This window comes from Camelus dromedarius, chromosome 10 (assembly GCF_036321535.1).
Source record: "Camelus dromedarius isolate mCamDro1 chromosome 10, mCamDro1.pat, whole genome shotgun sequence".
In the NCBI taxonomy this organism is placed as follows: Eukaryota; Metazoa; Chordata; class Mammalia; order Artiodactyla; family Camelidae; genus Camelus; species Camelus dromedarius.
Genome location: NC_087445.1, coordinates 6,258,384 through 6,285,862, shown reverse-complemented (window position 1 = coordinate 6,285,862; position 27,479 = coordinate 6,258,384). Strand labels below are relative to the sequence as shown.

The 27,479-nt window shown below is 33.6% G+C and overlaps 1 protein-coding gene across 4 annotated transcripts in view; it reads right to left on the bottom strand.

Annotated features, from left to right (window-relative positions):
• GKAP1 (G kinase anchoring protein 1) overlaps positions 1–27,479 on the bottom strand; it is a 57,161-nt gene that overhangs the window by 15,874 nt on the left and 13,808 nt on the right. For 3 of the 4 annotated variants that reach the window (XM_031447185.2, XM_031447187.2, XM_064490126.1), the window contains 4 exons: positions 23,159–23,236; positions 19,812–19,935; positions 17,482–17,504; positions 3,227–3,379 (listed from right to left, as the gene is read on the bottom strand). In XM_031447185.2, the coding sequence (XP_031303045.1) occupies positions 3,227–3,379; positions 17,482–17,504; positions 19,812–19,935; positions 23,159–23,236 (378 nt within the window). The remainder of the gene's footprint in view (positions 1–3,226; positions 3,380–17,481; positions 17,505–19,811; positions 19,936–23,158; positions 23,237–27,479) is intronic. The other variant, XM_064490127.1, reaches the window with a different exon arrangement.

Below are 27,479 nucleotides of genomic sequence, written 5' to 3'. Positions count from 1 at the left end.
CGCAAATGGCAAAATATCCCTCTTTCTTATGGGCGAGTTGTATTCTATTACATATACATGCTGCATCTTCTTTAACCATTCATCTTTTGATGTGCACTTAGGATGCTTCCGTATCTTGGCAATTATAAATAATGTTGCTGTTAATAGCAGGGTGTATGTATCTTTTTGAATTAATTTTTATTTTGTGGTTGGCTTTATTCCTTTGATAACTGTGTAAGTTTAAAAAGCTAAAGCTCTAAATGTTCTTAGAAACAGTGAACAGTATATATACGTAAATTTAAAAAATATGTGCAGTGTATTGTGTGTATGTATTTACATACAATACATTGTTTATGTGCAGTCAAATTGTAACAATTCTACCTAATAAAACTGAAAAATGGAAAAAAACTAATAATATGCCAAAAAAGATGCCATCTACAAATAAAGATTTCTATTAAAAATAATTGTCATTGTCTTCCTTTGTTAGTCTTTTATAACATTGAGCTGTATCTCTGAATTGTATTATTAAAATTTATATAAATGGTATCAAACTATTACTATTTGATAGCTTGATTTTCATTAAAGATTATGTTTTTGATATTCATCCAAGTTGCATGTATTGCTATATAGCTCATTCATTTCTCCTACTGATTTTGTTATCACAAACAACTGAGTTTTGAACATTCTTCTTAAAGATGTCTCCAGGGCTTAATCTAAGGCAGAATTTCTAGGATATACTGCCTCCCCATCATCTTCAACTTTAAAAGTTAATGCCAAATTGTTCTTCAAAATGGTTATGCCAGTTTATGTTATCGGGAGTAGTAAGTTACTTTTGTTCCACCTCCTTACTAGTACTGCGTATTGTCTGATTCCTATCACTAGTCTTTTCACTTTCCTGCAGTTTTCTCTAGGCACTGCAGTGAAATTAATATTACATAATAGAACTTTTTCATCTGCTCAAAAATTTTCAAAAATTCTTTACTATCTCCTGACTAAATCATAAATCAGGCTTTTAAATCCTTTACAATCCTTCCAAACCCACCTTGCCAAACTTATACTATGCTCCCCTGTAAACCTTGTCTTAATTAAACTGGTTTACACTTCACTGCCTCTACTCTTCTACTCATGGCATTCCAATTTCTTCTCTCTCACCTCTACATGTTCAAATCCTACTGTTCCTTAAATTCCAATTCAAAAGCTATTTTTTCCTAAGAAAGCCACAGCTAATCTCTGTTCCTGTGAGTTAGCTTTTTTGGACTTACCACTTTCCTCCTGTACAAAAACAACTGTCTCTTAAATGCATGCTGTGGGTAACACATTCTGCTAAACATTTTAAATCATAATTGCTAATTTTCCTAATAACAGTACATGAAAGGCAGGTAATTTCATCCCAATGTAACACAGCTGATAAGCTGCAGAGTTATATTTTGTGTTAATAGGTTTGTTTGATTTCAAAGACTGTCCTCCTTCTACTAAACTCAAGTCATTTTGGTTTTATTATATCATTAATATTACTTAAAATTTAACTGAACTTAAATGTACCCAACTTTGCTCTACAAAGGATTTGAGATACCTAATTATTTGCAAGTATATACTAGTATCTTTCTTCCTATCCTACAATATATGAGATGGTTTAAAAAATAAGAAGATATGAACCACAAAGGGAAAAATAATAATCAATGAAAAAAGAGGTAACAAATATACTAACTATAAATGCTACCATGGTTGCTTGGACTGTACATAAAATTTGGCAGTCAGTCAAGGTAAGACAGGAAAACTCCAAATTTAACTCAATGCCAGAAAGAAGTTCACGTGTACCTCAGGGCATGCAAGGATTTCTCACTACTAAGTTGAAAATACATGAGAATAATAAGATGATAATTCATGTGGTATAGTGTTTTTATAAAGCAATCTTATTGCTGCATTAGAGTAAAAAGTTCTTAAGAGTCTGGCTTCTCTTGTGTCTTACATAACACAATACAGTAGATGTTTAATTTTTTGAATGACTGAATTTATCAGAGGAAAACAAAGAGATAATATCCATTAAAGAGAGTAATAGGATGGGAAACGGGCTTTTGAATTTGGAATGATCACTGTAGAAATTTATTAAAGTCAGAAAGAGATGATAGAAATGAAGATATGGCAAAAGTTACATGGCGCTAATTTTCAGAAGAAAACATGAGCACTGTTTTTTAAAAAAATATTGTCTAGCAATACCAATTAATACCAAAATTAAATTACAATAGAGAAAGCAGATAGTACTGTGAGAGCCAATGCTGTGTACTGGCGAGACGGTTATACCAGAAAATCAAGAAAGTAAGAGAAAGTGTTCATGCGGACGTCACTGAAATTGCTTACCACAAGCTCCCAGCTGGGAGAACAGTTATTGACGGACTGGAGGTCAATATAAGGTAAAGAACAGGTTCATAACTTAAGAGGAAGTAAAAGAAAAGACCGGTGGTGTGGTGAGAAAAACGAATGCAGACTTAAAGATCTCTACATGATGAGATCTTTTGTTTTTTTCCAAACAATATTTTTAAAATGTGAATACCATTCTTAGCATGTGAGCCTTACAAAAATAGACCAGTGCCAAAGTTTGCAACCACTGGTCTGCAGGATAAAATTCTAACTTCTTAGTTTCACATTAAAAAGACCTCTATAATCTAGATTCAATCTATTTCTCTAGTCATGTTATCCCACACTCACTTAAGTCTATACTTAGATACAGAACTTTCCTGTTTCCTGATTATTCAGTCTAAGGCCTTTCACAGCTCTGGGCCATGGCTCTTGCAGTTCCCTTAGAGTTCTCCATTTCTCAAAATCCAACCCAAATGTCGCTTCTTTATATACCTTTCCCAGTTCACCCAAGGACCTTTTCCATTCAAAATCTCTTTTTTTAGTGTCCATCTCTCTCTTAAGCCTTCACCATGCTGAATGATACTCTCTTTACAGGTCTAAGTCCTCTTATCCCCACTACTCTGAGGGTCTAAAGCAAGAACAGTCTTATCCATCTCGGTATTCCCACTCCCTACACTGGTGCCTAAAAATGTACCCAGCATATAGAACATGCTCAATAAATTTGCATCAATTAATGAAGTACCTCACACTTTTTAATATAAATATCTGTGTGTAATGATGACTAAGACTGGAACTTTATACAATCATAACTGGATTTCACTGCTTATGATTTTTAAAAAAAGAAAAATAATTTCACTGTGATTTTAAGAGAATTTTCTATTTTACATGCCTGGTTGTGCTCATGAGCTGTGTAATTATCTGTTCCATTATATTCTGTAAGCTGTTCTCTTCTTTTTTCTCTAATAAGAATTTTATGCACATCATCTTCCAGTCTATTGAAGAATCCTCCATCATGTGATAAAGTCTGAGAAGAACTCAATTCCTGTCAAAAATGAATTAAGATTTACTATCAATCAACACAAAAGTGCATGCATTTAATAAACCTGGTCAGCTCCTAGAAGGATAGAGAATGAAAGAAAAATGATAACTAAGAAATAACCAACCATCTGATTTTTCTCTATCTCCAGAAGATAACCAATAGGGACACATTTGCAGATGTCTTTTTCTTACTTCATATTTTTTGAGTTGGGTACTGCTTAATTTTAAAATTATATTTTCATCCATTTACAAAAAATTTACTCATTTAATTTGCACAGTTCAATTTTAATATATTCACAGAGTTGTGCAACCATAAGCCTTTCATAAAGTTTCATCAGACCAAAAATAAACCCAGAACCCCCTCCATTCCTTCCTAAAACCTCCCCAGTTGTTCCCTTGGCAACACTAATCTACTTTCTATCTGTATAGATCTGGCTATTCTGGACATCTAATATAAATGGAATCATACAATATATGGTCTTTTGTGACTAACTTCTTTCACTTAGCAAAATGTTTTCAAGGTTCATCCATATCATAGCACCTATCAGCACTTCATTCTTTACTGGCAAATAATATCCCATTGATGGATACACATTTTATTTCTCCATTCATTGGTTGATGGACATTTGGGTTGTTTCTATTTTTTGGCTATTATGAATAAAGCTGCTATAAACATTCATGTACAAGTTTTTGTGTGGACATGCTTTCAGTTCTCTTGGGTATACACCTGGAAGTAGAATTGCTGGGACATATGGTAACACTATGTGTAACCCTTTGAAAAATTGCCTGACGGTTTTCCAAAGCAACCATACTGTTTTACAGTCCTATCAACATATTGATGTATGAGGGTTCTGATTTTTCCATATTCTCACACTTAGTATGTATCTTTTTTGACTATGGCCACCCTAGTGGGTATGAAGTGGTGTCTCACTGTGATTGTGAGTTGCATTTCCCTGATGGCTAATTGTGCTGAGCATCTTTTCATGTGTTTATAGGACATTTGTGATCTTTTCGGACAAATGTTTACTCAGACCCTTTGCCCAATTTTTAACTGAGTTACTTTTTATTTCTAAGTTGTAGGAGTTCTTTATATACTCTAGATACAAGTCTTTCAGCAGATATATGATTTGCAAATATTTTCTCCCATTCTGTGGGTTGTCTTCACATTCTTGATAGTGTATCTATCTCTGTATCACAAAAGTTTTTAATTTTGATGAAGTTCAGTTTATCCAAGAAACCACTGCCTAATTCAGGGTCACAAAGATTTATTCATATATATTCTTCTAAGAGCTTCAGTTTTAGCTCTTACAAATTTAGGTTTGTAATTCATTTTGAGTTTTTTTTTTGTGTATAGTGTAAAGAAGGGGTCCAAATTCATTCTTCTGCATGTGGGTATCCAGCATCACTTGTTAAGAAGACTATTCATTTCCCAATGAGTTTTCTTGGCACCCTTGTCCAAAATCAACTGAACATATATTGAAGGGCTTCTTTCTGAACTCTTTATTCTGTCAACCTTTACGTCTATCCCTATGCCATACCACACTGTCTTAAATACAGAAGACTTGTATTGCCCAATCTTTTACAATATATTTAAAAATAACGTTTACATAAATTCTACACACCTGTGATAAAGAGATAAAAATCTCTTTTTATCACAGTCTACTCAATTATATAAAATTAGAGATTTTATAGCTCTCCAAGAGAAGCATCATTTCCTTTCTAACTTCCTGTTATAAGACAGAGACTGAAAAAAGTGTTCCTCTCACTCCCATTGGTTTTACCTATGTCCCACATTTGTGAGCTTTAACAGTCCCAGTTTTATCCATTTCAAATGTATTTGTGACCAAATGACCCAACAGTTCAACGACTGTTCATCCTTTTCCTTTCACATTATCTTACGGTGTTTGAAAGAAAAAAAATGTATGTATCAGTGCTTAATATATAACAACATTTAAAATGTTTGTACAGCACTTTATATTTTGCAAAGTTCTTACAGAAACATCCCTTTATTTGAATCTCATTAGCACCATAAGAAATTGAAAGAGCAAGAATAATTTCCCCACAAAGTAATCATGGCCACAGGAAAGGGACATAACTTGCCCATGAGTCATTCTATTGTTAAGTGGTACAGATATAACTCTTAAGTCTACTGCTTTATAAGATACTTCCGGTATTTTGTATGATTTCATTTTAAGCAATAAATACAGCAATGCTTAAAACACTGCTGAGCTTCTGTGGAAGGTATAGCATGATAATGGCAACTAATCAGCGTCTGGATTTCACTTCTTTAAAGACTGCAGTTCTAGCCAGTGTCCTGTTTTTTGATGGCTGCTACCAATACTAGCACACCTACCCCAAAGGGTACTCTGTCCTCGATTTTTTTAAGGCATAAAATTTCTTTTCAGCCTAAGAAGAGAAAACACTTCATAACTCTTTTTATGAGGCCAGCATAACCCTGATATCCAAGCTAGACAAAGACACTACAAGAAAACTACAGACTAATATCCCTTATGAACATCAAAATACAAAAATCCTCAACAAACTACTAGCAAACAGGATTCAGCAGCATATTGAAAGAATTATACACCATAACCAAGTCAACCCACTGTATGGGAAAAAAATACCTGCAAATCGTATACTTGATAAGGGATTAGTATCTAGGATATATAGAGAACATCTAAAACTCAGTAACACAACAACAAGAATAAAACCCAAACAACACAATTTTAAAATGAGCCAAGGATCTGAACAGGCTTTTCTCCAAAGATACATTAATGTCCAATAAGCACATGAAAAGATGCTCAACAGCACTAATTATTGGGGAAATGCAAATCAAAATTACAATGAGATACTACCTCAGACCCATCAGGATAGGTACTGTCAAAAAAAAAAAAAACAACCAGAAAACAAATATTTGCAAGGATGTGGAGAAACTGAAACCCTTTTACACTGTTGGTGGGAATGTAAAATGGTATAGCTGCTGCGTGAAGCAGAATGATGGTGTCTCAAAAAATTAAAAATAGGATTACCATATGATCCAGAATTCCATTTCTGGGTATATTCTGAAAGGAATTGAAAGCAGGGTCTCAAAGAGGTACTTGTACACCCACGTTCACAGCAGAATTATTCCCAATAGCTAAAACATGGAAGCACCCAAGTGGCCATCAACAGATGAATGGATAAGCAAAATGCAGTATATACATACAATGGAATATCAGTCAGCCATAAAAACAAAGGAAATGCTGCAAATGCTATAACACAGATGAAACTTGAGGATATTATGCTAAGTGAAATGCCAGCCACAGTAAGACAAATATGTATGATTCCACTAGGTATACAGAGTGGTCAAAGTCATAGAGACAAAGTAGAATGGTGGTTGCTGGGGGTTGGGAGGAGAGGAAAATGAGGAATTACTGTTCAACAGGTAAAGATTTTCAGTTTTACAAGATGAAAAGAATTATAGTGATGAATGGTGATGGCTGTACAATGTGAATGTACTTAGTACTACTGAACTGTACACTTAAAAATGGTTAAAATGGTAAATTTTATGTGTATTTTACCACAATGGGAAAAAAAAAAGAAAAAAATGGAGCATAGACTTCAAGGGAAGAATTAAAACCATAAAATTAGAATAAATTGTTGTGACTTTGGGTTAAGCAAATAGTTAAATGTTCACCAAAAGCATGATCCATAAAAGAAAAAAATTAATAAGCTAGACTTTATCAAAATTTAAAACTTTTATGTTTCAAAAGACACTAAGAAAGTAAGAAGGCAAGTGCCAGTCTGGGAGAGAATACTCGCAAATCATACATATGACAGGAGACCTGTATCCAGAATAAGTAAAGGAACTTTACAAAACAATAATAAGACAACACACTTAAAAATGGGCAGAAGATATGAATAGACATTTCCTCAGAGAAGATGTAATAGCTGATGAGCAAATAAAATCATGTTCAAAATCACCAGTCATTAGGTAAATGCAAATTAAAATGGGATAGCCCTCATTCAGTCACTAGTGTGGCTATAATCAAAACAATAGACAATATTAAGTACTGGCACGGATGTGGAGAAACTGGAGCCTTCAAACATTACTGGTGGGAATGATAAATAGTATAGCCACTTTGAAAAACAGCCTGACAAAACACTTACATAAAAGTTTAACATAAATTACCAATACAACCCGGCAACTTCACTCCTAAGTATCCACCTAAGAGAAATGAAAACACCTCCACACAAAGATATGTACATATGTTCATAGCAAATGTCCATCAACTGGTGAATAAACAACATTTATACAATGGAATGCCATTCAGCAATAAAGTGAGATGAATTACTGACACCTGCTAGAACACAGATAAACCTCAACAACACTATGCTAAGTGAAAGAAGCTGTGTATGAACGAATGCATATTATATGAGTCCATTCACATTAGATTACCAGAAAAGGCAAATCTATAGGGACATAAAACTAGATTAGCAGTTGCCAGGGTTTGAAGGTGGAGTAGAAACTGACTACAAATGGATCTGAGGGAAATTTGGGGGATGATAGAAATGTTCTAAATTTAGACCATGGTTATGGTTGCACAGTTACTTAAGTTTATTATAAATTATTGAATTATATACTCAACAAAGGCTGAATCTTATGGTATGTAAATTATAACTAAATAAAGATTTTTTTTTTAAAAGGACACCCATGTTTGCACTATTTAGCTTAAAAACTAGATTATTACCTATGCCACGTACTCTCCATTGAAAATAACTGCTAATACAAATTTAGTGTTTACCATTTCCATCTTTTATTGTTCTATAGATGTATCAGGGTTCTATTTTCACTTTGCTTGTTTTACTTTATATTATGAAATTTTTTGCTCAAATACTCTACACCTAGATTTAACAACTGTTAAACCTTAATTGTAAATCCTTAACAATTTATTCCACCCCCTTTTTTGCTTAGGTATTTTAAAGTATTGACATGACATTTCATCTCAAAATTCACATGTAACTAGCTACAAAAAAATAAATTTTCTGATTTAACCAAAATGTCAGCACATCTAACAAAGATATTCCTTAACATCATCTTATACCTAGTTTATATTTAAATTTCTTCAATTGTATAGAAATATCTTTTATTGCTAATCTAATTAGGGTCTAAACATTACATTGGCCATTTCTTAGATCTTCTATAATCCACAACATCCCCTCCCCACACTCCACCTTTTCTTCTCCATAATACTTTCCTGTTGAAGAGATCAGGCCAGTTGTTCTACAAAATATGCATCTTCTAGGTTTGCCTGATTGCTTCCACTAGGTATCTAATCCCTATATTTCCTGTAAAATGGAAGTCAGATCTTCCAACTTGATGTATATATAGCTTAAAGATTTTTGGCAGGAGTAGTTTGCTTGATTTTAAGTTTTGTTAAATTAGTATCACTCTGATAAAGTCTTCTAAGACTTTTTCACTCAACATTCTCTTTTGGATTGATCCATTTTGTTGCCTAGAGTTACATAATCATTTTCATTACTGTATAAACCATTGTTATTATAATTTAAATTTATCCATTCTACTGAACATCTACATTTGGATTTTTTTCAAAGTTTTTTTTTTTTTTTGGCCTGGGCTATTACACATTTATAAACATTCCTGTACACAGTTCTCACGATACATGGGCAAGTTTCTCTAGGGCATGTATCCCTAATAAGAGAACTGACAAATCTTAAGTTATATCAGTTGTCAGCAAACTATGGCCCGAAAGGGGCCTGCTGCAGTTTTTTGTAAATAAAGTTTTACTGGAACACATCCATGCTTATTCATTTATCTACTGCCTGTGGCTATTTCTGTAGTACATGGCAGAGTTCAGGAGCTTTGACAGAGATCTGATATGCTCCAAAGTCTGAAATATTTGCTACCTGGCCCTTTACAGAAAATTTTTACTGACTCCTGGGTTAAAATGTACATTCAACTTTCCAAGAGCACCAAACTTATACAAAATGTTTGTAGAAATTTACATTCCCATTAATCCATAACTCCACTGATCTGTAACATCTGAATCCTGGTATTTTCTAACTTCCTAATTTTTGACTATCTGTTGAATAGGGAAAAAACAGTATCTCAGTGTGGTCTTAACTTGCATTTCTCCAATAGTAGCAAAGTTAGACCTTTTTTTTCATGTCTTTAGCTATTCATATTTCCCGGTTTTGTAAAATGCCTGATGTTTCTTGGCTATTTTTTAAAATTTCTAAACTATGAGAAAGAAAGAAAACAAGACAGCAATCTCTTTTTTAACCATGTGATAGTTCTTTCTGTATCTGGACACTAATCCAGTTCTATGTTTTGAAAATAGGTTCTCTCAATTTGTGCCTTGTCTTCTAAATTTCTTTTTAGTATTTTTGTGGAAAATAAGTTATTTATTTTGAATGGCATCCAATTTATCCACCTTTCATTTTATAGTGTTTTTGTTGTTTTTCCCTACCCCTAGGTCAGAAATATATTCTCCTATATTTTACACTTCTAAAGGTGGTAGAATTTGTCTTTCACATACAAGTATTTAATCTATGTAGAACAGATTTTAAAGTGTGACAGAAGGTAGAGATCCAATTGATTTTTTTCTTAATATGACTAACAGCTGTCCCTTGCTTTTTCATACATAAAACATTATGATGTGATGTACAGATTGCAACATTAGGACAGGAATAAATCAACCAATGGATCAGAATACAGGCATACCTCATTTTACTGTGATTTGCTTTATTGTGCTCCATAGATAATTATGTTTTTGACAAATTGAAGGTTTCTAGCAACCTTCTGTGGTCAGATGATGGTTAGCATTTTTTTTTTAGCAATAAAATATTTTTTAATTAAGGTATGAACATTTCTAATATACAATGCTCCTGCACACTTAACAAAACTACACTATAGTGTAAACATAACTTTTATATGCACTAGGAAACCAAAAATTCATGTGACTCATTTTACTGCAGTATTTGTTTTATTGCAGTGGTCTGGAACTGAACTAGCATTATCTCCTAGGTATGAGTGTAATTTTCAGTATACAGGTCTTTAACCTCTTTGGTTAAATGTATTCCTAGGTATTATATTTTTCTGATGCAACTGCAAATGGAACTGTTTTCTTAATTTCTCTTTCTGATGGTTATCAGTGTATAGAAATGCAAGAGATTTCAGTATATTGGTTTTGTCTCCTGCATCTTTACTAAATTCATTTATTAGCTTCAACAGTTTTTTAGTGAAGTCTTCAGTTAACCCTTGAGCAATTGAGTTTGAACTATGTGGGACCACTTATATGCGAATTTTTTTCAATAATAAATACTCCAGTACTATATGATCTGTAGGTGGTTGAATCTGTGGATGTGGAAGTCCAAATACAGAGGAACCTTTAATATGGAGGAACCCCATATACAGACAGCCAACTACAAATTACACATGACTTTTCTGACTGTGCAGAGGGTTGGCACCTCTAACCTCTGCACTGGTCAAGGGTTACCTGTAATAACATGACATCGGCAAATAGTGACAGTTTTACTACTACTTTTCCAATCTGGATGCCTTTTATTTCTTTTTCTTGACTGCTTTGGCTAGGACTTCCAATACTATGTTGAACCAAACTGTTTAATACAGTTTACCTCTTCAGAAGCAGTGTGCAATTCATTATTCCATATCCTCACCAACACTTCAAATCGTTAGACTTTCATTTTTGCTAACCTAGAGGGTAAATAATATTCTCATTGTCATTTTAATTTGCATTTCCCTGATTACAAATGAGGCTGAACATCTTTTTGTATCTTTTTACACCATGAAATATCCTCTTTTGTGAGTATGTCTTTTTTCACTTGTCCTTCGGTTGAATTCTTCTCTGGAAAAAAATCTTTTCTTACTCTGAAGATCAACCTTTCACTTTCCTAACATACTTCGATGAAAAGAAGTCCTTGATTTAATGCATAAATTTAAAGCCAGTGGGTTTTGTGTCTTTCCTACCCTAAAGTCATAAACATATTCTTCCTATATTTGCACCTAAAAGATTTGTAACATTGCCTTTGACTTTTGGGTCTCTGATGCACTGTGGATGAATTTTTGTGTATGATGTGAAGTAACAATCCAACCTTTTTTCCATAAATATATTCAGTGGGCTCCCCAAAACCAACTTACTTTAAAAGGTTCATCCTTTTCATAGTAATACTCCATATCACTCTGTTATAGATCAAGGGGAGCACCATCGTGCTAAGTGTAAGAAGTCACAAAAGACCACATATTGTATGATTCCATTTATACAAAACGTCCAGAATAGGCAAATATACATAAACAGAATGTAGATTAGTGGTTGCTTAGGCAGGGTTGGGCAGGGCAAAAGGGGTATGGGAAGTGGACTGGTAATGGGCACAAGGTTTATTTGGGGGATGATGGAAATATTGTAAAATTTGATGGCTACATGTGCTATTTCTCTTTTGCCACACTTGAGTGCTTTGAACTTACTCCAAGAAGAAGTCTAAATAATGATATATGAGCATCATGTTAAAGACTACATTATATATGGGGTAAGTCTACTTTCTTCTCTCCCCTAGAATAGACCCCAGTGGATTCAAGTCTTGAAGTTGAACTGGCAGAGGAATTAAAACCTATGTGCCTCTGTTGCAGTGTTATAAAAATATACAGGAGAAGCAGACCAAAAAAGGCTATAGAAAGTTTTAGTAAGAAGGCTGAACATTCACTCATCAACCAATATTCATTTACAATATCTACTATGTGAAAGGAGTCAGGACTACCAGAGAAACTAAATCAAAAGCATATGGCCCCAGACTTCCAAGAACTCAAATACTAGTGAAGAAGCAAAACCCTGATTAAACAGGGTGTTGAGTGCCATGAGTATACACAGGGTGTTCTGGGAATCTAAATAAGACTATGATTAGGAAACCCTTCCAGGAAAAAGTGACTCTTTGGTCTATTTCTGAAGCATAGTTAGTTAGCCAAATAAAGAAAGATGGAAGGGGTATGATGTCACCAAAATGGCAACACAGGTTGTTCCCGATTTCCCTCCCCCTCACAAGAACTAACTACTATTCATGGACAAGACACCACTGAGAAAGTCGGAAGAGAAGAATACATAGGCGGCAAGGTAGTATGAAAAAATATAGCATGTTCAGAAAAACTCTATAAATACTCTTGCATGGCTTAACACAGAGTCAATCTTGAAATTCGAGGATTTTAAAATGTAGTAAGAGAAGGGCAATAGCTGAGGTACTACCGGTTTCATAAGCCCTATCATTCAATTATTACCATACGTATGTATTACTGAAGTAAAAATTTAAATTTAATGAAGAGTGAGATCTAAAGAAATAATGGATCAGTCACTATTAGCTGCTAAAAGCATTGCATGAAAGTCTGATGGGAAATGTTATATTGGCTCACAACACCTGAACCCACTGATCAATTTTTTAAAAAAACTTTTTAGAATAGTCTTAGATTTACAGAAAAGCTGCAGATAGTACAGAGTTTCCATCTGTCTCTCACCCAGTTTCCCCTGTTGATAACATCTTACATTACTATGGTGCCATTTGTTACAACTAAGGAACCAACACTGGTACATTACTATAATTATGCTCCACACTTTTTTCATATTTCTCTAGGACTAGTTTCTCGTAATGTTCTTTTTCTGGTCCAAGATCCCATTCAGGATATATTACATTTAGTTATCATGTCTCTTTAGCCTTCTCTGGTCCATGATGGTTCCTCAGCCTTTGTTTTTGATGACCTTGATATTTTCAAGGAATACTGGAATAATGGTCAGGTATTTTGTAGAATGTCCCTCGATTTTGGTTTGCTGGATATTTTTCTCATAATTAGACATGTATTTTTATGGGGAAAACCACAGAGGAATAGGTTATTCTCATCACATCATATCAAGGGTACATACTATTAACATGAATTATCACTAATAGTATTAACATTGATCACCTGCTCAAGGTTGTGTTTGCCAGGTTTCTCCAGTGTAAAGTTACTTTCCCTCCCTTTCTGTATTCTACTCTTTGGAAGCAAGTTACTAAGTGTAGCCCACACTCAAGGGAAGTGGAGGGAGTTAAGCTCCCTCTCCTGGAGGAGGAATATCTGCCTAAATTATTTGGAATTTTCTGTATGGGAGATTGTCTCTTGTGTCCCACTAATTTATTCAAATCACTTATTTATATTGGTGTTGACTCACAGATTTTATTTTGTTTCTCAAATTGTCCCAGCTCTGGCCCCTGGAGGTATTTCACATCGGTTCCTATGTTCCTCTGACAGCCCCCAAGTGCCTGTCCTTTTATTTTTTGAGTACTTCCTTATTTTCTGGCACTACCAGATGCTCCAGGCTCGTCTTACATATACTCTTTTGCAGCTCTAGAAGAGCCATTTTTTCAAGGAATCCTGGTTCCTTTTATTGGAGAATGGTAGAACCACTGATCAACTTTCACATCATAACAATAACCAGACAGTCTATGTTCCCTGATGCTGATATGAGAGGAAGCGTGACACACCACACAGGAAATACTTTTGCTTCCCTCATCTCCTCAAAAAAACAAAAAAAAAAAAAACCCCAAAACAAAACAAACTGAACTTGATTCAAAAGTTAATTAACATTTTACAGGAAATCTTGTAAAGATGTAACTGCAAGATCCCCCAGTAATCATGTGAACTATTATGAGGTAAAGCCATAAATGGCAACTGAGACTTGGGCGCAAAATGAAGAGTTCTAAAGCTATATAAACCCGTGGCTTCAGCCAACTATGAGGCCAGCTCTTTCCTTTTCCTCCATGGCTTGGCATATGAACTAAGTAAGTGTCTCTTTTTTGCTTTTGATGAATTGAGTTTGGCTTCTGTTACCTGTTACTATAGAGAGCAAACAAGTATAATAAATACAAATAAGAAAAGGCAAGTGAACAAAAATAGATTCAGGACACTGAGAGCAGTAGTATATAGGTTGAATTGCTTAGGTAGCACCAGATTTTAGGTGAGATTTTTAAAAGCTAGAGAGAATTTATTTGCTTTTAAAATTTAATGATCTATTATTACTATTCTCTTCTGTTTTGGTAGTGTAATAGGGTTCACTTTTCGGCATATAATATTTATTTCAATCACACATTGATGATTTATCATAATTTTAGAAATCAACAGATCCCATCTTACTTTTCAGCTAATATAATTAGGGCCTCAAATGAATAAATTATTTACACAGCCTCACATATCCACAGTAGACATGCTGAAAGCATAGTGCAATAAAAAGGAGATAGGCTGTGCAGCCAGATGTGACTGGATTTGTTCCCTGGTTCCCTCTCTCACCCTTTTCTCTCAGTGCTTTTTATTTTTTAACCTTGATTATTATTTTTATTGATACATAGTTGAAATACAATACTATATAAATTACAAGTGTACAATGCAGTGCCAATGCTTTCTATTTTTAACGTAAATTTTTTAACAGGTAGTAAGTACACAGACATGATAGAAAATTCAAAAATCTACACTGTGAAAGGCAAGCCCTTCTCCTATCCCTGTCCCAGTAACCCCTCCTTCCCCACTCTTTGGCAACCACCGTTACAACTTCTTGGTTACTTTTCTAGAAATGGTGCATTTAGGCATATTGACGACTTGGCCTTTCAGACATCAAGGCACATGATGATCACTAAAAGTTTGACGTTACTGAATGGCATTAGAAGGACTGGAGTTGGGAGGGCCTGATGAAAGTGGACTAAAGAGAAGGGAGTTGCTATGAGATACTCCTCCCAAAAGCACTGCGTTTAAAAAGGAGGCAACTGAAAATTTGAAACAAACAACTTTCAGGATCAAATAATGTTCATTAAAGGCATGATTAGTTGAGGTTTTTAAGAGGTATGTACAAGCACCTATTCTATTATTCACTTTCTTTGTCTAGATTTCTCTTGAGATCTTCTTGACCATTATAGGGAATGATAGGGAGGGTACTGGTGTAATAGTGTTACATCTCCTGGACATGTAAAGAAGAAAATTTAATTGCTCCCATTTTCTACTCCTGCAAGAGTCATTTTTATTCTAATTGTTTTAGGGTGAGAGAGATCACAAAGAATTGGGACTGAAGAGAAAACACTGAGAATAACACATGACCAAGATGGATGGAGAAAGAAAAGGGGGAATGATGAAATTAAGCTGAGAACATGTTTTAGCTAGCAGTCTGAGAAATACACAGACAGTTCAAGTACTCATCATTACTCAGAAAAGAAAGTAAAAACTCTAATCTCGTTTAAATTTTATCCAGTAAAGATCTGACTTAAAAGGGGATGACTAAGGCGCAATGCACTCTGTTCTCAACAGAGGTTAGGAATTTTACAGTAACCATGAAAAAGAAATTCTCTTGGAATAAGTAACATACTAAAGATGGAAAGAATTAAGTCAATTATTGAGTATAAAATGTAACAAAAATTAGAACATTTTTAGGAGTAGAAAACATTTCACTGTAAAGTTGAAATTAGAATTTTTTTTTCAGACTTATTTTTGAACTCTCTGAAAAAGAGTTTTTCTGAATTCCTACAGCAATGGCATAACCATTGCACACTTACTCAACTCCAGAGAAAGTAATACCTCTAACGGAAATGGAACATAACTCTGGTATGCTTTAAACAAGAATCAAAGGATAATGTGAACTACATATTCTTTTGACCAATGTCTTAAAATAGTTACGTAGGAAATAAATTATAATTAGACTGCATTTACAAATGTATAAAATGTCTTAATCACTAAGATTTTTCAAAGTGAATTTTATTACATATCAAGTTTTCTAATAATAGATGGCAGAAAACAGCTTTAAAACTATAATGAGAAACAAAATATATGTCCCACACCCATGCTTGTTTAAATACAACTCGGATTAAATATATTAAACAGATGAGATTCTGTCAGTCTACTTTTTTTTTCAAATTAGTGAAGAGGAAAAACTAAGCATAAATAGCATATAAAAATTATTTTTCCCTCCACTAACAGTTCCTGGTAGTCTCTTAGGAACAGGGGTATACAATTTGCATCTGCTTTCTCATTTGCATAAAACTCCTCCAAATAAGGTAATGAGAAAAAAATTGAAATCAGTCAAAAAGTACATGTTTTACACTTTCAAACATAAAATTAATACTCAGTCTATAATTGTAGTCATAAATTTTAATCTAAGAAATGGCAACAGTGGTTTGTAAATAACTTTAGAAGAATTTCTACCAACTATTTTAACAACAAATCAATTTTGTGCTTGTGTGCACAGTTGAGGACTGTATTATTAATACAGTCACAGAGTTATTTAGACGTGGTTTTCTTAGACACGGATTTCACTTCCCTGACCTGTCAAGCAAACACCTAAAACAACAACAACAAAAAACTGTCGAAACCATATATGTATTCTAAATTGAAATCAAGGAACATCTGACCATTTAAAAAAAAACAATTACTGGAATTACTAACATGAATACACACGTAACAGAAGAGTAATGAAACTTTCAAATTACCACCTAATGAAGTCAAAAGAATTCTCACAATTTATTAGTACCTTTCTCAATATTAGAAGATATTTTATAGCAGTATCTCCCAATTCTAAAAGGTTTAGAGGCTGTGTTAGTCTTAAAAAAAAAAAAAAAGTAACAGAACACTAGGAAATTATGTGTAGGCTGTACTACCCTCTAATGGTGAATGGTCAGAGAAGTACATGATCAGGCTAACCTTATCCATAGGTATAAACTACAGAATCACAGCTTACCTCACAATTTCCCTAATTCCAAAATATCTTGAGACATGGTTTCATGATGTTTTTAATAAAGATTAGAATGTTACACCACTTCTCCCTAAAATTTTAAGCTTATATGTGGGAACCTTTAAACACACACAAATTAGGATGCTGGTGTCAAATGATATTATAGTTCATACAAATAACATTTTTACTCTATTATAATATACTTTATATCCTGCCAAAAACATGACTGTGTTCATTCATGAGAAACCTATGTTGTCCTCTAAATGGTTATGTCTCAAAAAACTCATTTCTAAACTCTAAAGTATTACTCTTAAAATCATCAAGTGTTTCCTAGAATAAAGATGGTTCTAATAACACTTACCTCAGTCTTTTTACTATTGTGATCTGTAAATGGAGAAAAAAATGGTCAGACTTTACTGAAAGATATTAACATATAATAATATTTCAATATATAAAATATTTAAACAAAGTAACTGAAAAGAATTTCAAAATTATAATAAGAGTTACAGAAGTCATTTGGGGGTTGTCCAGGACTCATGTCAGATTTATGTTTCTAAGGATAAGATGTTAAAATTTACCACATAATTATTAGTTTGCTCAGTGTAAGGACTTATATCTAAGCATATGCCATCCACACCAAAGGGTATTACTAAATTTTAAACATTTGAATTCCATATATTTTAGGTTTTTAGTTTCACATAATTGGGGGAGGAAGAACTTGAAGGGGGACAAGTATGTCTAAAATCAAATCGCTGAGTACTGTTACTACAAAAGCTGACAGATCACTGCCCTTGTGGAGTAAAATAAAAGGCAGAATAGTAATTTGTGTCCTTTAAAACTATTAACTAGTTTTTCTTTTTTCTTTTAAAAATATGTATCATAGTCACTTGATAATACTATGAAAAAAATCCTAAAAATTGATATATATATTTATAAATGAATACAAAAAACCAGCATAACTATATCTAGATTTAACAAATCACTGACTTAGTAACAATACAGTATTTCTGGAAAGTGATCACAAAATGAGAAAAGGAAGACATAGGGAATCCACACAGATATAAAGTTCAAACTATAGTAAAATAGGTAGCAAGTGTTCTTATTTAAATTGGAGATGATCAAGGTATGTAATATCTAACAATGCTTCTTGTGCACAGCAGAAATCTTCCATTTCCAAGGACTAAAAATAATTTAACTGAATAGTTTCTTACAAGAAATGTACTTGAGAACCTAAAAGCTGGTCTGGTTCCCTCAAACATCTATTGTTCAGAACTGAGTCCATATGCAGCAAAGTAAATGTCAAAATCACAAGTTTCAGATCAAACTACCAAATCCTCGAGGGCTACACAGTCATTCTAGCATGTCCTACCTGGAGTACCACATGATGCCAGAAACTAGAGGAAGAATCATGCTGTGTTAATCACGTTTTGAAACAGTTGTGCAGCTTCTCCTTAACAGTGTCATACTAACGTCTTTCTCTATGCATCTAATAAATTTACATAGTATTTAAACATATGAAGAATGTATTAAGGAGTTTTAAAAAGCATTATTTTCATGTCTCTGCCTAGTTTTTGATGATATTCTTATATAAAATCTTTCTTATTAAAATTGGAAATTTTAACCCCAAAACAAAGCAACTTAATCTAGAGAGACAGGCTATAGGAAAAACCTTCCTGATCCTTAAATGAAAGCAATACAATCCTCCAAATTTATTCCTAACTTCACAGACAGGCTTGTTTCGGGTTTTTTCTGCCATTATTGATGTGGTATTATTAATCCTTATGGAACAAATGTCCAATGTATTAAGGTTAAATTTGTAAGAGTCAAATAGACTTCTCTGGCAATGAACAAACAGCTGTTCATTGTTATGCAGTTGTTATGACTGGTATAAGCACAGAACTCTTCATTAAAAATTTCTGTGATGACAGTAATGTTCTGTACTTGTGCTGTTTAACACAGAAGCTACTAGTTACACGTGACTACTAAGTACTTGAAATGTGGCTAGTGCAACTAAGAAGTTTTTTATTTTAGTTCATTTTAATTAACTTAAATTTAAGTTACCACACATGAATAGTAGTCACCATAATATACAGCACAGACTTAAGGTTTTCACCACTTCCCACATCAAAAATAGTGTGTTTTGTGGTCTGTCTTCAAAAGTTTGGTGGATGGTATAATTTCCTTCTATCTTCTCTGTTCGATAAAAACAATACAAAGGATATTATAAATTTCTAGTAGTAAGTCTCATTCTAAAAATTTACATCTTAGTTTTCTATGATACAGTTCCAGATAACTTGAAGACGTTAACCTATAATGGATGAAATCTGAAAATACTACTCCTGGTCTAGTGTAAGCCAAACCACTTTATGTATAAAAACAGTAATATTGTTCAAGATGACTCAAAAACTACAAATGTCAATTTTTATTTTCAGTGAGTTTTAGAAAAGGGACAAATTCAGAAATATAAAAAGATAAATTCTTTCTGAAGTTTATGAGGTTTTAATGACTGATTTAAATTACTTTAACCCCCAAACAGTTTCTTTCCAAACAGGTTTACATTTTTTACATTCTAAGAAACAAATTAATAAAACAATCTTTATGTACTTTAAATATTAGAAACATACTTATAACTTACATATAAAAAGACTTAGAACAGTTTCTCTAGCGTAACAGATTTTGTACATATATTACCTTCAGATTGAAACTCTTTTAGTGATACTGTAAGAGGTTTGTCTTTTCCCTGATGGGTCTTTCTTTTATCTTTTTTATTTATAACCTTTGACTGAGTTGAAGTATTTTCAGCATTTTCATATTCCTAAAAAAGAATTAATTAACAATAATTAAGCTTGGCTTATACTAGTAAAATCAACTCACCAATAGGTAATATGTTTCTTAAAGTTTTATTTTTTAAAGATAAACGGCAAATAAAAAATCAAAAAGGTTAGCCAAACTGTATAAAAAGATATCTGTTTATTTACATACTCAATCTCTTGCCTCTTAAACATTAAAATAAAAATAAAAAGGTATACCTTGGTCTACAACTTCTAGTTGCCATTCTCTTCATTTCAGGACCAAAATTAAGACAATTATTGACAGTCAATTTCCATTCTCACTCACACTGAAATCTGGCTTCTACTGTTCTGATACTAAAATTAAAGTCAATCTCCTCTTCAACACCAAATCCGAAGACATTATTTTTTTCAAGCATCTCTTGGTTTTCTCAACATACTTCTGACACTATTCTTAAGTCTCCTTCACTGGCTTCTCTTTTCTCAACTCTGTTCTTAAAAATGCATCTGCTGTTCAGCATTATTCCACTCTTAACCTATTCCTACGCTTTACACCTATTGTTCCTCAAATGCAAAGTTTAAAGTTCTACCTGATGACTTCTGTATGTACAGACAACTCAACTGGAATGTTCAATAAGCATCTCCAAACTAAGTATGTTCACCCTGCCTTCCCTACTTGATCCTCTCTAAATCTTGTTTAATGCCACTATCATCAACACAATTCTCTAGGCTAGAAACCTCACTCATCCTTATCTATTCCTCCTATACACTTTATACGCAAATTAGTGACTAAATCTTGTTGAGTTTATCTCCTAAAGATATCATAAATCTATTCTTTTTCCTTCACACTTTCCGTCATTTCTCCTATCCTCTTTTGCTTGACACTGCAACACCTTCTAATTTTAGCCCCTCCATCTATCTTCTACACTGTTACAGCATGAGTCTCTAAAATGAAAACCTGAAATCAATCTCAAAGTTAAAAATATTCAATAGTTCTCTGCCAACAAATGTCTAAAATTCAATCTCCTCAGCCTGGTACACAAGGTTCTCTATATACTATCCTTGTGGCAGTATCTTCAGCAACTCTAGGTCTTGAAATTATAGTTTTTCAAATATGCTATGTTCTTTCACATGTACATATCTTGTACACTTGCCACTCCTTCTCTGAGAATGCCTACTTTCTCTTGTCTACCACTGAACTTCTAATACATCTAATGACTCCTCTTTACGAATCTTTTACCAAGATATCCTGGACTTCTGACAATATGGATAGACCTTGAGCACATTACACTAAGTGAGATAAGTAAGACAGAGAAGACAACTACTATATGGTATCACTTACATGTGGAATCTTAAGAAAAAAGTCAAATCTATTAAAAAAAAAACGGAGAGCAAAATGGTGGTTACCAGGGGATGGGAGTGCGAGGATAAGACTGATGGTGTTTAAGGATACAAACTTGTAATGAGCAGTAAATAAGCCACAGAGATCCAATGTACAGTATAATGAATACATTCAATAATATTATACTAAAATGATGTAATGTGATAAATACTGCTTTACTGGCACTCATAATACATACATGTAACAAAGTAACACACTGTGTACCTTTAATTTATAAATACAACATGTCAAATTTATCAAATGAAAAAAAAGAATTCTTTCCTAAAACCCACCCCCATCAAAGGCACAGAAAATTATTCTATCTTCCTGAATTCCCACTGCACTGAGAAAAGACATGTCTCAATACTACACACTACAATTATATGTGTGTCTACCTTCACTAAACTCAATGGCTTGGACGATGTCTTTATCCTTGCATTGTGTGCCTAGCAAAGTTTGGCTATTCAAAAAAATATCTGGTAAATGAGTGACAGAATAGAAAATGCCACCCCAAATTTTAATTATTATAAAAACCCTTTGGCTAAAATAAGCATCATTTCTTTACTGGAATACTGACTTAAAACTCAATGGCTACATCAGTGTAATCACATCAAATCAGCATCGCATAAAAAGGAGTTCCTTTATTCTCTGAGTCGTTACAGTCTAAAAAAAACAATGAGTACCAGGACTATGGCTGTGCCAAGAAAACTGGCTGACAGCATATTTTACCAACACCATCAACTTTACACCTTCTCTATAGGTACAGCTAATCCCTGTAAGCTTTAGAATATTATGAGATGTATGTCTAGATTCTATTTGATAAATTTTATCTCCAATCGAGCAAGCCAGGAGTGTTTTTCCAGTGTAACCTGAAAGTCCATCTAAATGATTAAATCACAGTAAAGCTAGCTACACCCACTTTTGTAATTGCCATCTCTGTGTCTAAATGAACAATAGTAAGGATTATGTTATTAATTATTCATGATAACAGGAATATGGACACAGGAAATGAAACCAACATACATAGTGTACCAAATCCACTCTAACGACAACTTTTATCTTCTTCTCTTGAGGTATAAATAAATAGCAAAATTATCTGCTGTAAATTTTAATTCCTCTCTTTCTTTCATCTTGAGTGAAGGAGCTAGTAGTGTACAATGACATAGTCTAAAGCCCTTAAGTATGACCAGAGGCCAATTATGATGAACCACTGAGTAATCACAAGTTGAATAAATTTTATGGACCAAAAAAAATTCCCAATATATGTAAAGGACCAAAATATTAAATAATACAGAAACAACATAAATGTTCGATTTAAATATAGAAACTAGAAACCAACACTACTTTTTGCTTAAGTTCCTACAGTTACAACTTGTAGAATACACTTCACCATATAGCCTAATATCACAGGTTAGTGACAAAAGCGGAGTTCAAGAGCCCAAGTTATCAGAAATGACCTCCCATTTACTTTAGCTAATTTGTAGTGTATCTCTACCAGAGGGTCTCTTAATAGATGCCCCTGTATTCACAACTACTTAAAAAATTTAAATTTAATTGTTTTCTATGTTCATTTAAAATATTGAAGTAAATCATCTGCTATTAACTTCCCTTCTTTTCTTCCCTTCATCTTGGCTGGAGAAATTTCTTAACATTCCAAACCAGCAGACAAAGCTTAGTCCACGTGTTTCTGTTGTCTCTCTAAACTTGAAGAGAAATCTTATAAAAACTTTATGATAATACTTTGTTGCAATAATGAATTTTTAAGACAAACTTTAAAGGAGAACTTTCACACAAAATTCAGAGAAAGGTTGATCCTAACCTTTGACCACTAAAACCTAAAATATTTAAATCGATAAATGTGTAAATACCTTTTTGTGTTCTTCATATTCTAATTTACTTAGCAACAATGCCTTCTCAAGATCTGCTTCAAACATTTCAGATGTCAGCTAAAAATTAAAAGAAAGTTTCACAATAAACATATGATAACATTATAATACACCAGCAAAATAACCATAACAAAACAAACAGGAAAAGAAAAACAAATACTTTAAAAACACAATCTGGGTTCTCCAAAGTTATCTACTCATGCCAAAGGAGAGAACTCTTTGAGATTTTTATTGCCTCCTTTTCAACTTATCTGTGGTATATCACATAATCTTTTCACTTTAATTTAAAAAAATCTTACAAAAAAATTGACACTGTAATAGATGTCAAAGACGGTACCCAGTTTAGGACATAGAAAATGTCACAGTGATTATTACTAAAAATATAAGAATACTGAAAACTCAGTAAATATTATAAAACACACCATTTTCTTAATACAGACTAATCCACAGGTACAGAACCTTCAAATAACTGTGACCAATTGTCCTGGTATATGCCTGGTGTTACAGAATAATTCCAGTGCATCATTTTACTGCTATCCTTTTATTCCTTTTATATGACAGCCCTATCTTTAAAGTCATGTAACTCTAGAATGATTCTTTGTAATCTGTATCTTTTGATTCCTCTTTCTCATCAGTCAATCTCACCTTAACTTCTTACAATCTAGTTTCCACCACCCTCCAGTAAAATTACTCTCCAAGAACTACTTTTCCTAACTGCCAAAAAGAATTGCTGCAGGAGTTGAACAGGACTCTGGGTTGTCCACCTTTGGGGATAAGTTATGCCTGCAGCTGAATACAGGACAGATACAACACGACAGGAGTAAACATCCTGGATTCATTTACATATACGTGTCTACCTATGCATACTGTATAATGAAAGCATAAATTTAATGGACATCGCTTGTTTTTGTCTGTCCATAATCCCTTCCTTTATTCCCCTGAATAACTACACTTCATTCCAGTGTCCTACAATTCTAGCAGGACAGCCAGTCACCTAACCCTGCATACCACCTGCTACCACACCCACACAAACATCCCAGCTGCCATCACCAACGACGACAGGGTGGGAGCAAAGGATCCAACTGTTTTTTGTTCTTTTAGGAATTAAAGTTTGAGAACAAACACAAAGCAAGTGGGTTTCAATCACCTGATAGCCTCTAAAAGTGAGTGTAATAGTTCTAGTACTAGTTAATGCCTCGGAGCACCCTAGAATTCCTTAGTTTCCACTTTTCCCAAGGCCTACTTATTTAGCTTTTAATTAAAATCTGTGAATCACTCAGTATCCTTTTGGCAAATTATTTTTTGCCCAAGTTACTCAGAATTGTTTCCGTTGTTTAAATATTTTTTAAAAAGCTAAACTAAAACAGAAACCAGCTCCAAAAAGGAGTGATCTGTTTCAAAAGGATATGCTGAAAATTAGAAAAATATTAATGAACTGGACACTATGAACTAATAAACCTTGGTCCTTAATAGATAGACATAATTTGGATAGGTAGAAAAAGGAATGGAAGAATTTCAGGAGGAAAAAGCCATGTGAACAAAGGTATGATATTAAGAATAGATATATTATGGGATACCTGATAAAAGATGAATTCTATACAATAAAAGAGAGATGTGGGGAAAACAGGCTTTGGGAGATCACACAGGTGGATAATTTAAATCCCTATTCCACCCATGCTAGTTGTGACGTTGGGCAAGTTATGTAACTTCTGTGAATCTCAGTTTCTTCATACGTTAAAAAAGAAATAGAAACATCAACCTTGCAGGGTAGTTTTGAAGATTTAAAGCTATAATATGTGTAAAGTACCTAGCACACTGCCTATCTGGCCCAAGAGTTACATAGAGTAAATTAGAATTCTCCTCCTCTATGTTGGAAAATAGTAGAAAATAAGATTGCTTAGGTAGGGTAGAATTAGATTCCAGACACTCCCTAAAAATTAGGGATTCAGGTCAGATGAAAGAGGAACACTGATAAAAAGTAATTTTAAAGCAATAAACTGGCATAATAGAAGAATGAGAACTAAGAACTGATAAGTCTGGCTAAACCACTGTAGTCTCAGCATATAGGAACCTGGACCAGAACACAGCAGTGCAGAAAACAAAAGAAGGCTACATCTTAGCAAAGAACGACCAAATTTTAAAGGAACACTGATTAAATATGAAGAATAAATCAAAGATAAGATTTATGACTCCAGATAACAGGGAGAATGGTAGCACAAGATTACAATATCAAGAAAGGGAAAGAAAACGTGATTCCAAATTCCCTAAACATGTCTTAATTAAAGAATTAGTTCATCATAAGACTGCTGTAAATATAGCTGTCAATTTGATTAACCACTACATGTAAGGCAGAACTGTGGTGGGGGGAGAGTCTGGGCCTAAGACAGGCACCGGACAAGAAAATGCAAATAAAACCATGATTTTTAAAAAGTACCTTATATTTAAGTTGCAAATTGAGAATTCCTCATCATTTTCTTTGTACTTGTAGGAGGAGGAGGAAAGGAAGAAAAAGAGGAAAGAGTAGGCACTAAACGGCCTACAGGACTGGAGAAGATACTTACATGTGCCCAAGATGGAGTACTTCAGATCCCCTTCCTCTTGGCTTCCTTCATTGCCTCCTACTCCCCATCTAGTAGTAAAACATTTTTTTTCTATTTAAACAAACCTATAGCTCAAGGGTTTATGACCACTTAAAGAGTATGAAGAACCAATGGAAAATGAAAAGTAAATATTTCGGAACTAGATTTTTAAAAAATTTTAAGTCAAAGTACCATAAAAGTTTAACCCATTTTAAATCCAAGCAAATCAAACTGCAAATGAAGAGCTGATCTTCATTTCTCATAGGCACCATGGGAACAGATTAATTACGAAACAACACAGAATATTATTCTGAAGACATCTAACACCTGCACCCAAGCGTTCAGTCACAGTAGCCGTAGCAGCTTCTGCTCCTCTAACTCAGTGATTTTCAAAGTGTGGACCACACACCTTTCACCAATTTGGAAAGAAAAATTATTTTCCCAGAAATCTTCTAATAGTTTTATTTAACATTATGATTTTAAAGGCTGTCAATATTCTACAAAAACTGTATCTATGTGCTTACACTAATGATTAAGTTCAGTTCAACTCAGCTAATGCATCTTCATGTCCTTTGAGTGTTGTTTACCTTTATTTCAGTCTGCATTTTTTCTTTGCTTTATTATATCTCAAAGTAATAAAAATGGTTCAAGGATTTACTGAAGGAAAGCAGTAATGAAAACAGTAAATAATGCAACTTATAAAAATACCATAAATTTAAAGATGAACAGGACTCTAACATAGTGAATACAGAATATAAAAGCTGTATGTGTCAGGACAAGAGTGATATCACATAAGCAGCTGAAAAGGAAAATTATAAATAGAAAACGAAAATAGTGAGTATTCGAAATTTTGATTTATTGAGTCATCAATCTATTCCCAGCTTCCTGCTATGAAACATGGTCAGACCAGTGGCCAAAAGACATTTACAGTTTTTGTTTCACTTTCAAAGCACAATGACCTGCATGAGTCTTTCCAAGACAACTACCAAGTAATGCTTTTCAGAACAAAAAGTGATGAATTTTATTGTTAAAGAAAGAGCCAAAAAACACAAAGGACTTATTTGAACTTGCACTCCTCATAGGGAAACCAGGTGCAAGTCAAACTATCACCAAGAGACTTACTATCCCAGCCACAAGGTTAATGAGAAATATCATGCTCACACACACACACACACACAAACAGAACAAGCTATTAGCAAAATGCCTTTCTCAGATGGACTGGAGGATGCAATGTGAAATGCCAATTACTGTCGTGTACGTGCTAGAAAAGATTTCACTTCAGAGCTGGACAAAACCAGTGATGTGTGGCATTTGATTCAATACAACAAGAGGAAGAAATACACAATGAAATTTGATCAATTTATCACTGAAAATCTGAGAAGAGATTTTTCTATTCATTCATTATTTTTGAGCCATGATGTAAAATTTTAAAAGGTACACTGTAATCAGTAATATTAATGCACTATCATGAATAAAAGAGGTTATACCTGAACAACATCTACAGAGATTTAGTCCCAGGCAAGAGGTGTTGGTGAACAATACATCTCTTGATCTTGATTCAATGTTAAAAGAAATGGTAAAAAAAAAAAAAAATTCTGAGTACAATCAAATCAAAGTCATGGCCTATTCATCTTTTTTTTAATAGCTTTACTGAGATATAATTTACATATTTAAATATCACATATCACATAAAAATCACCCATCTCAAGTGTGAAATGTACACC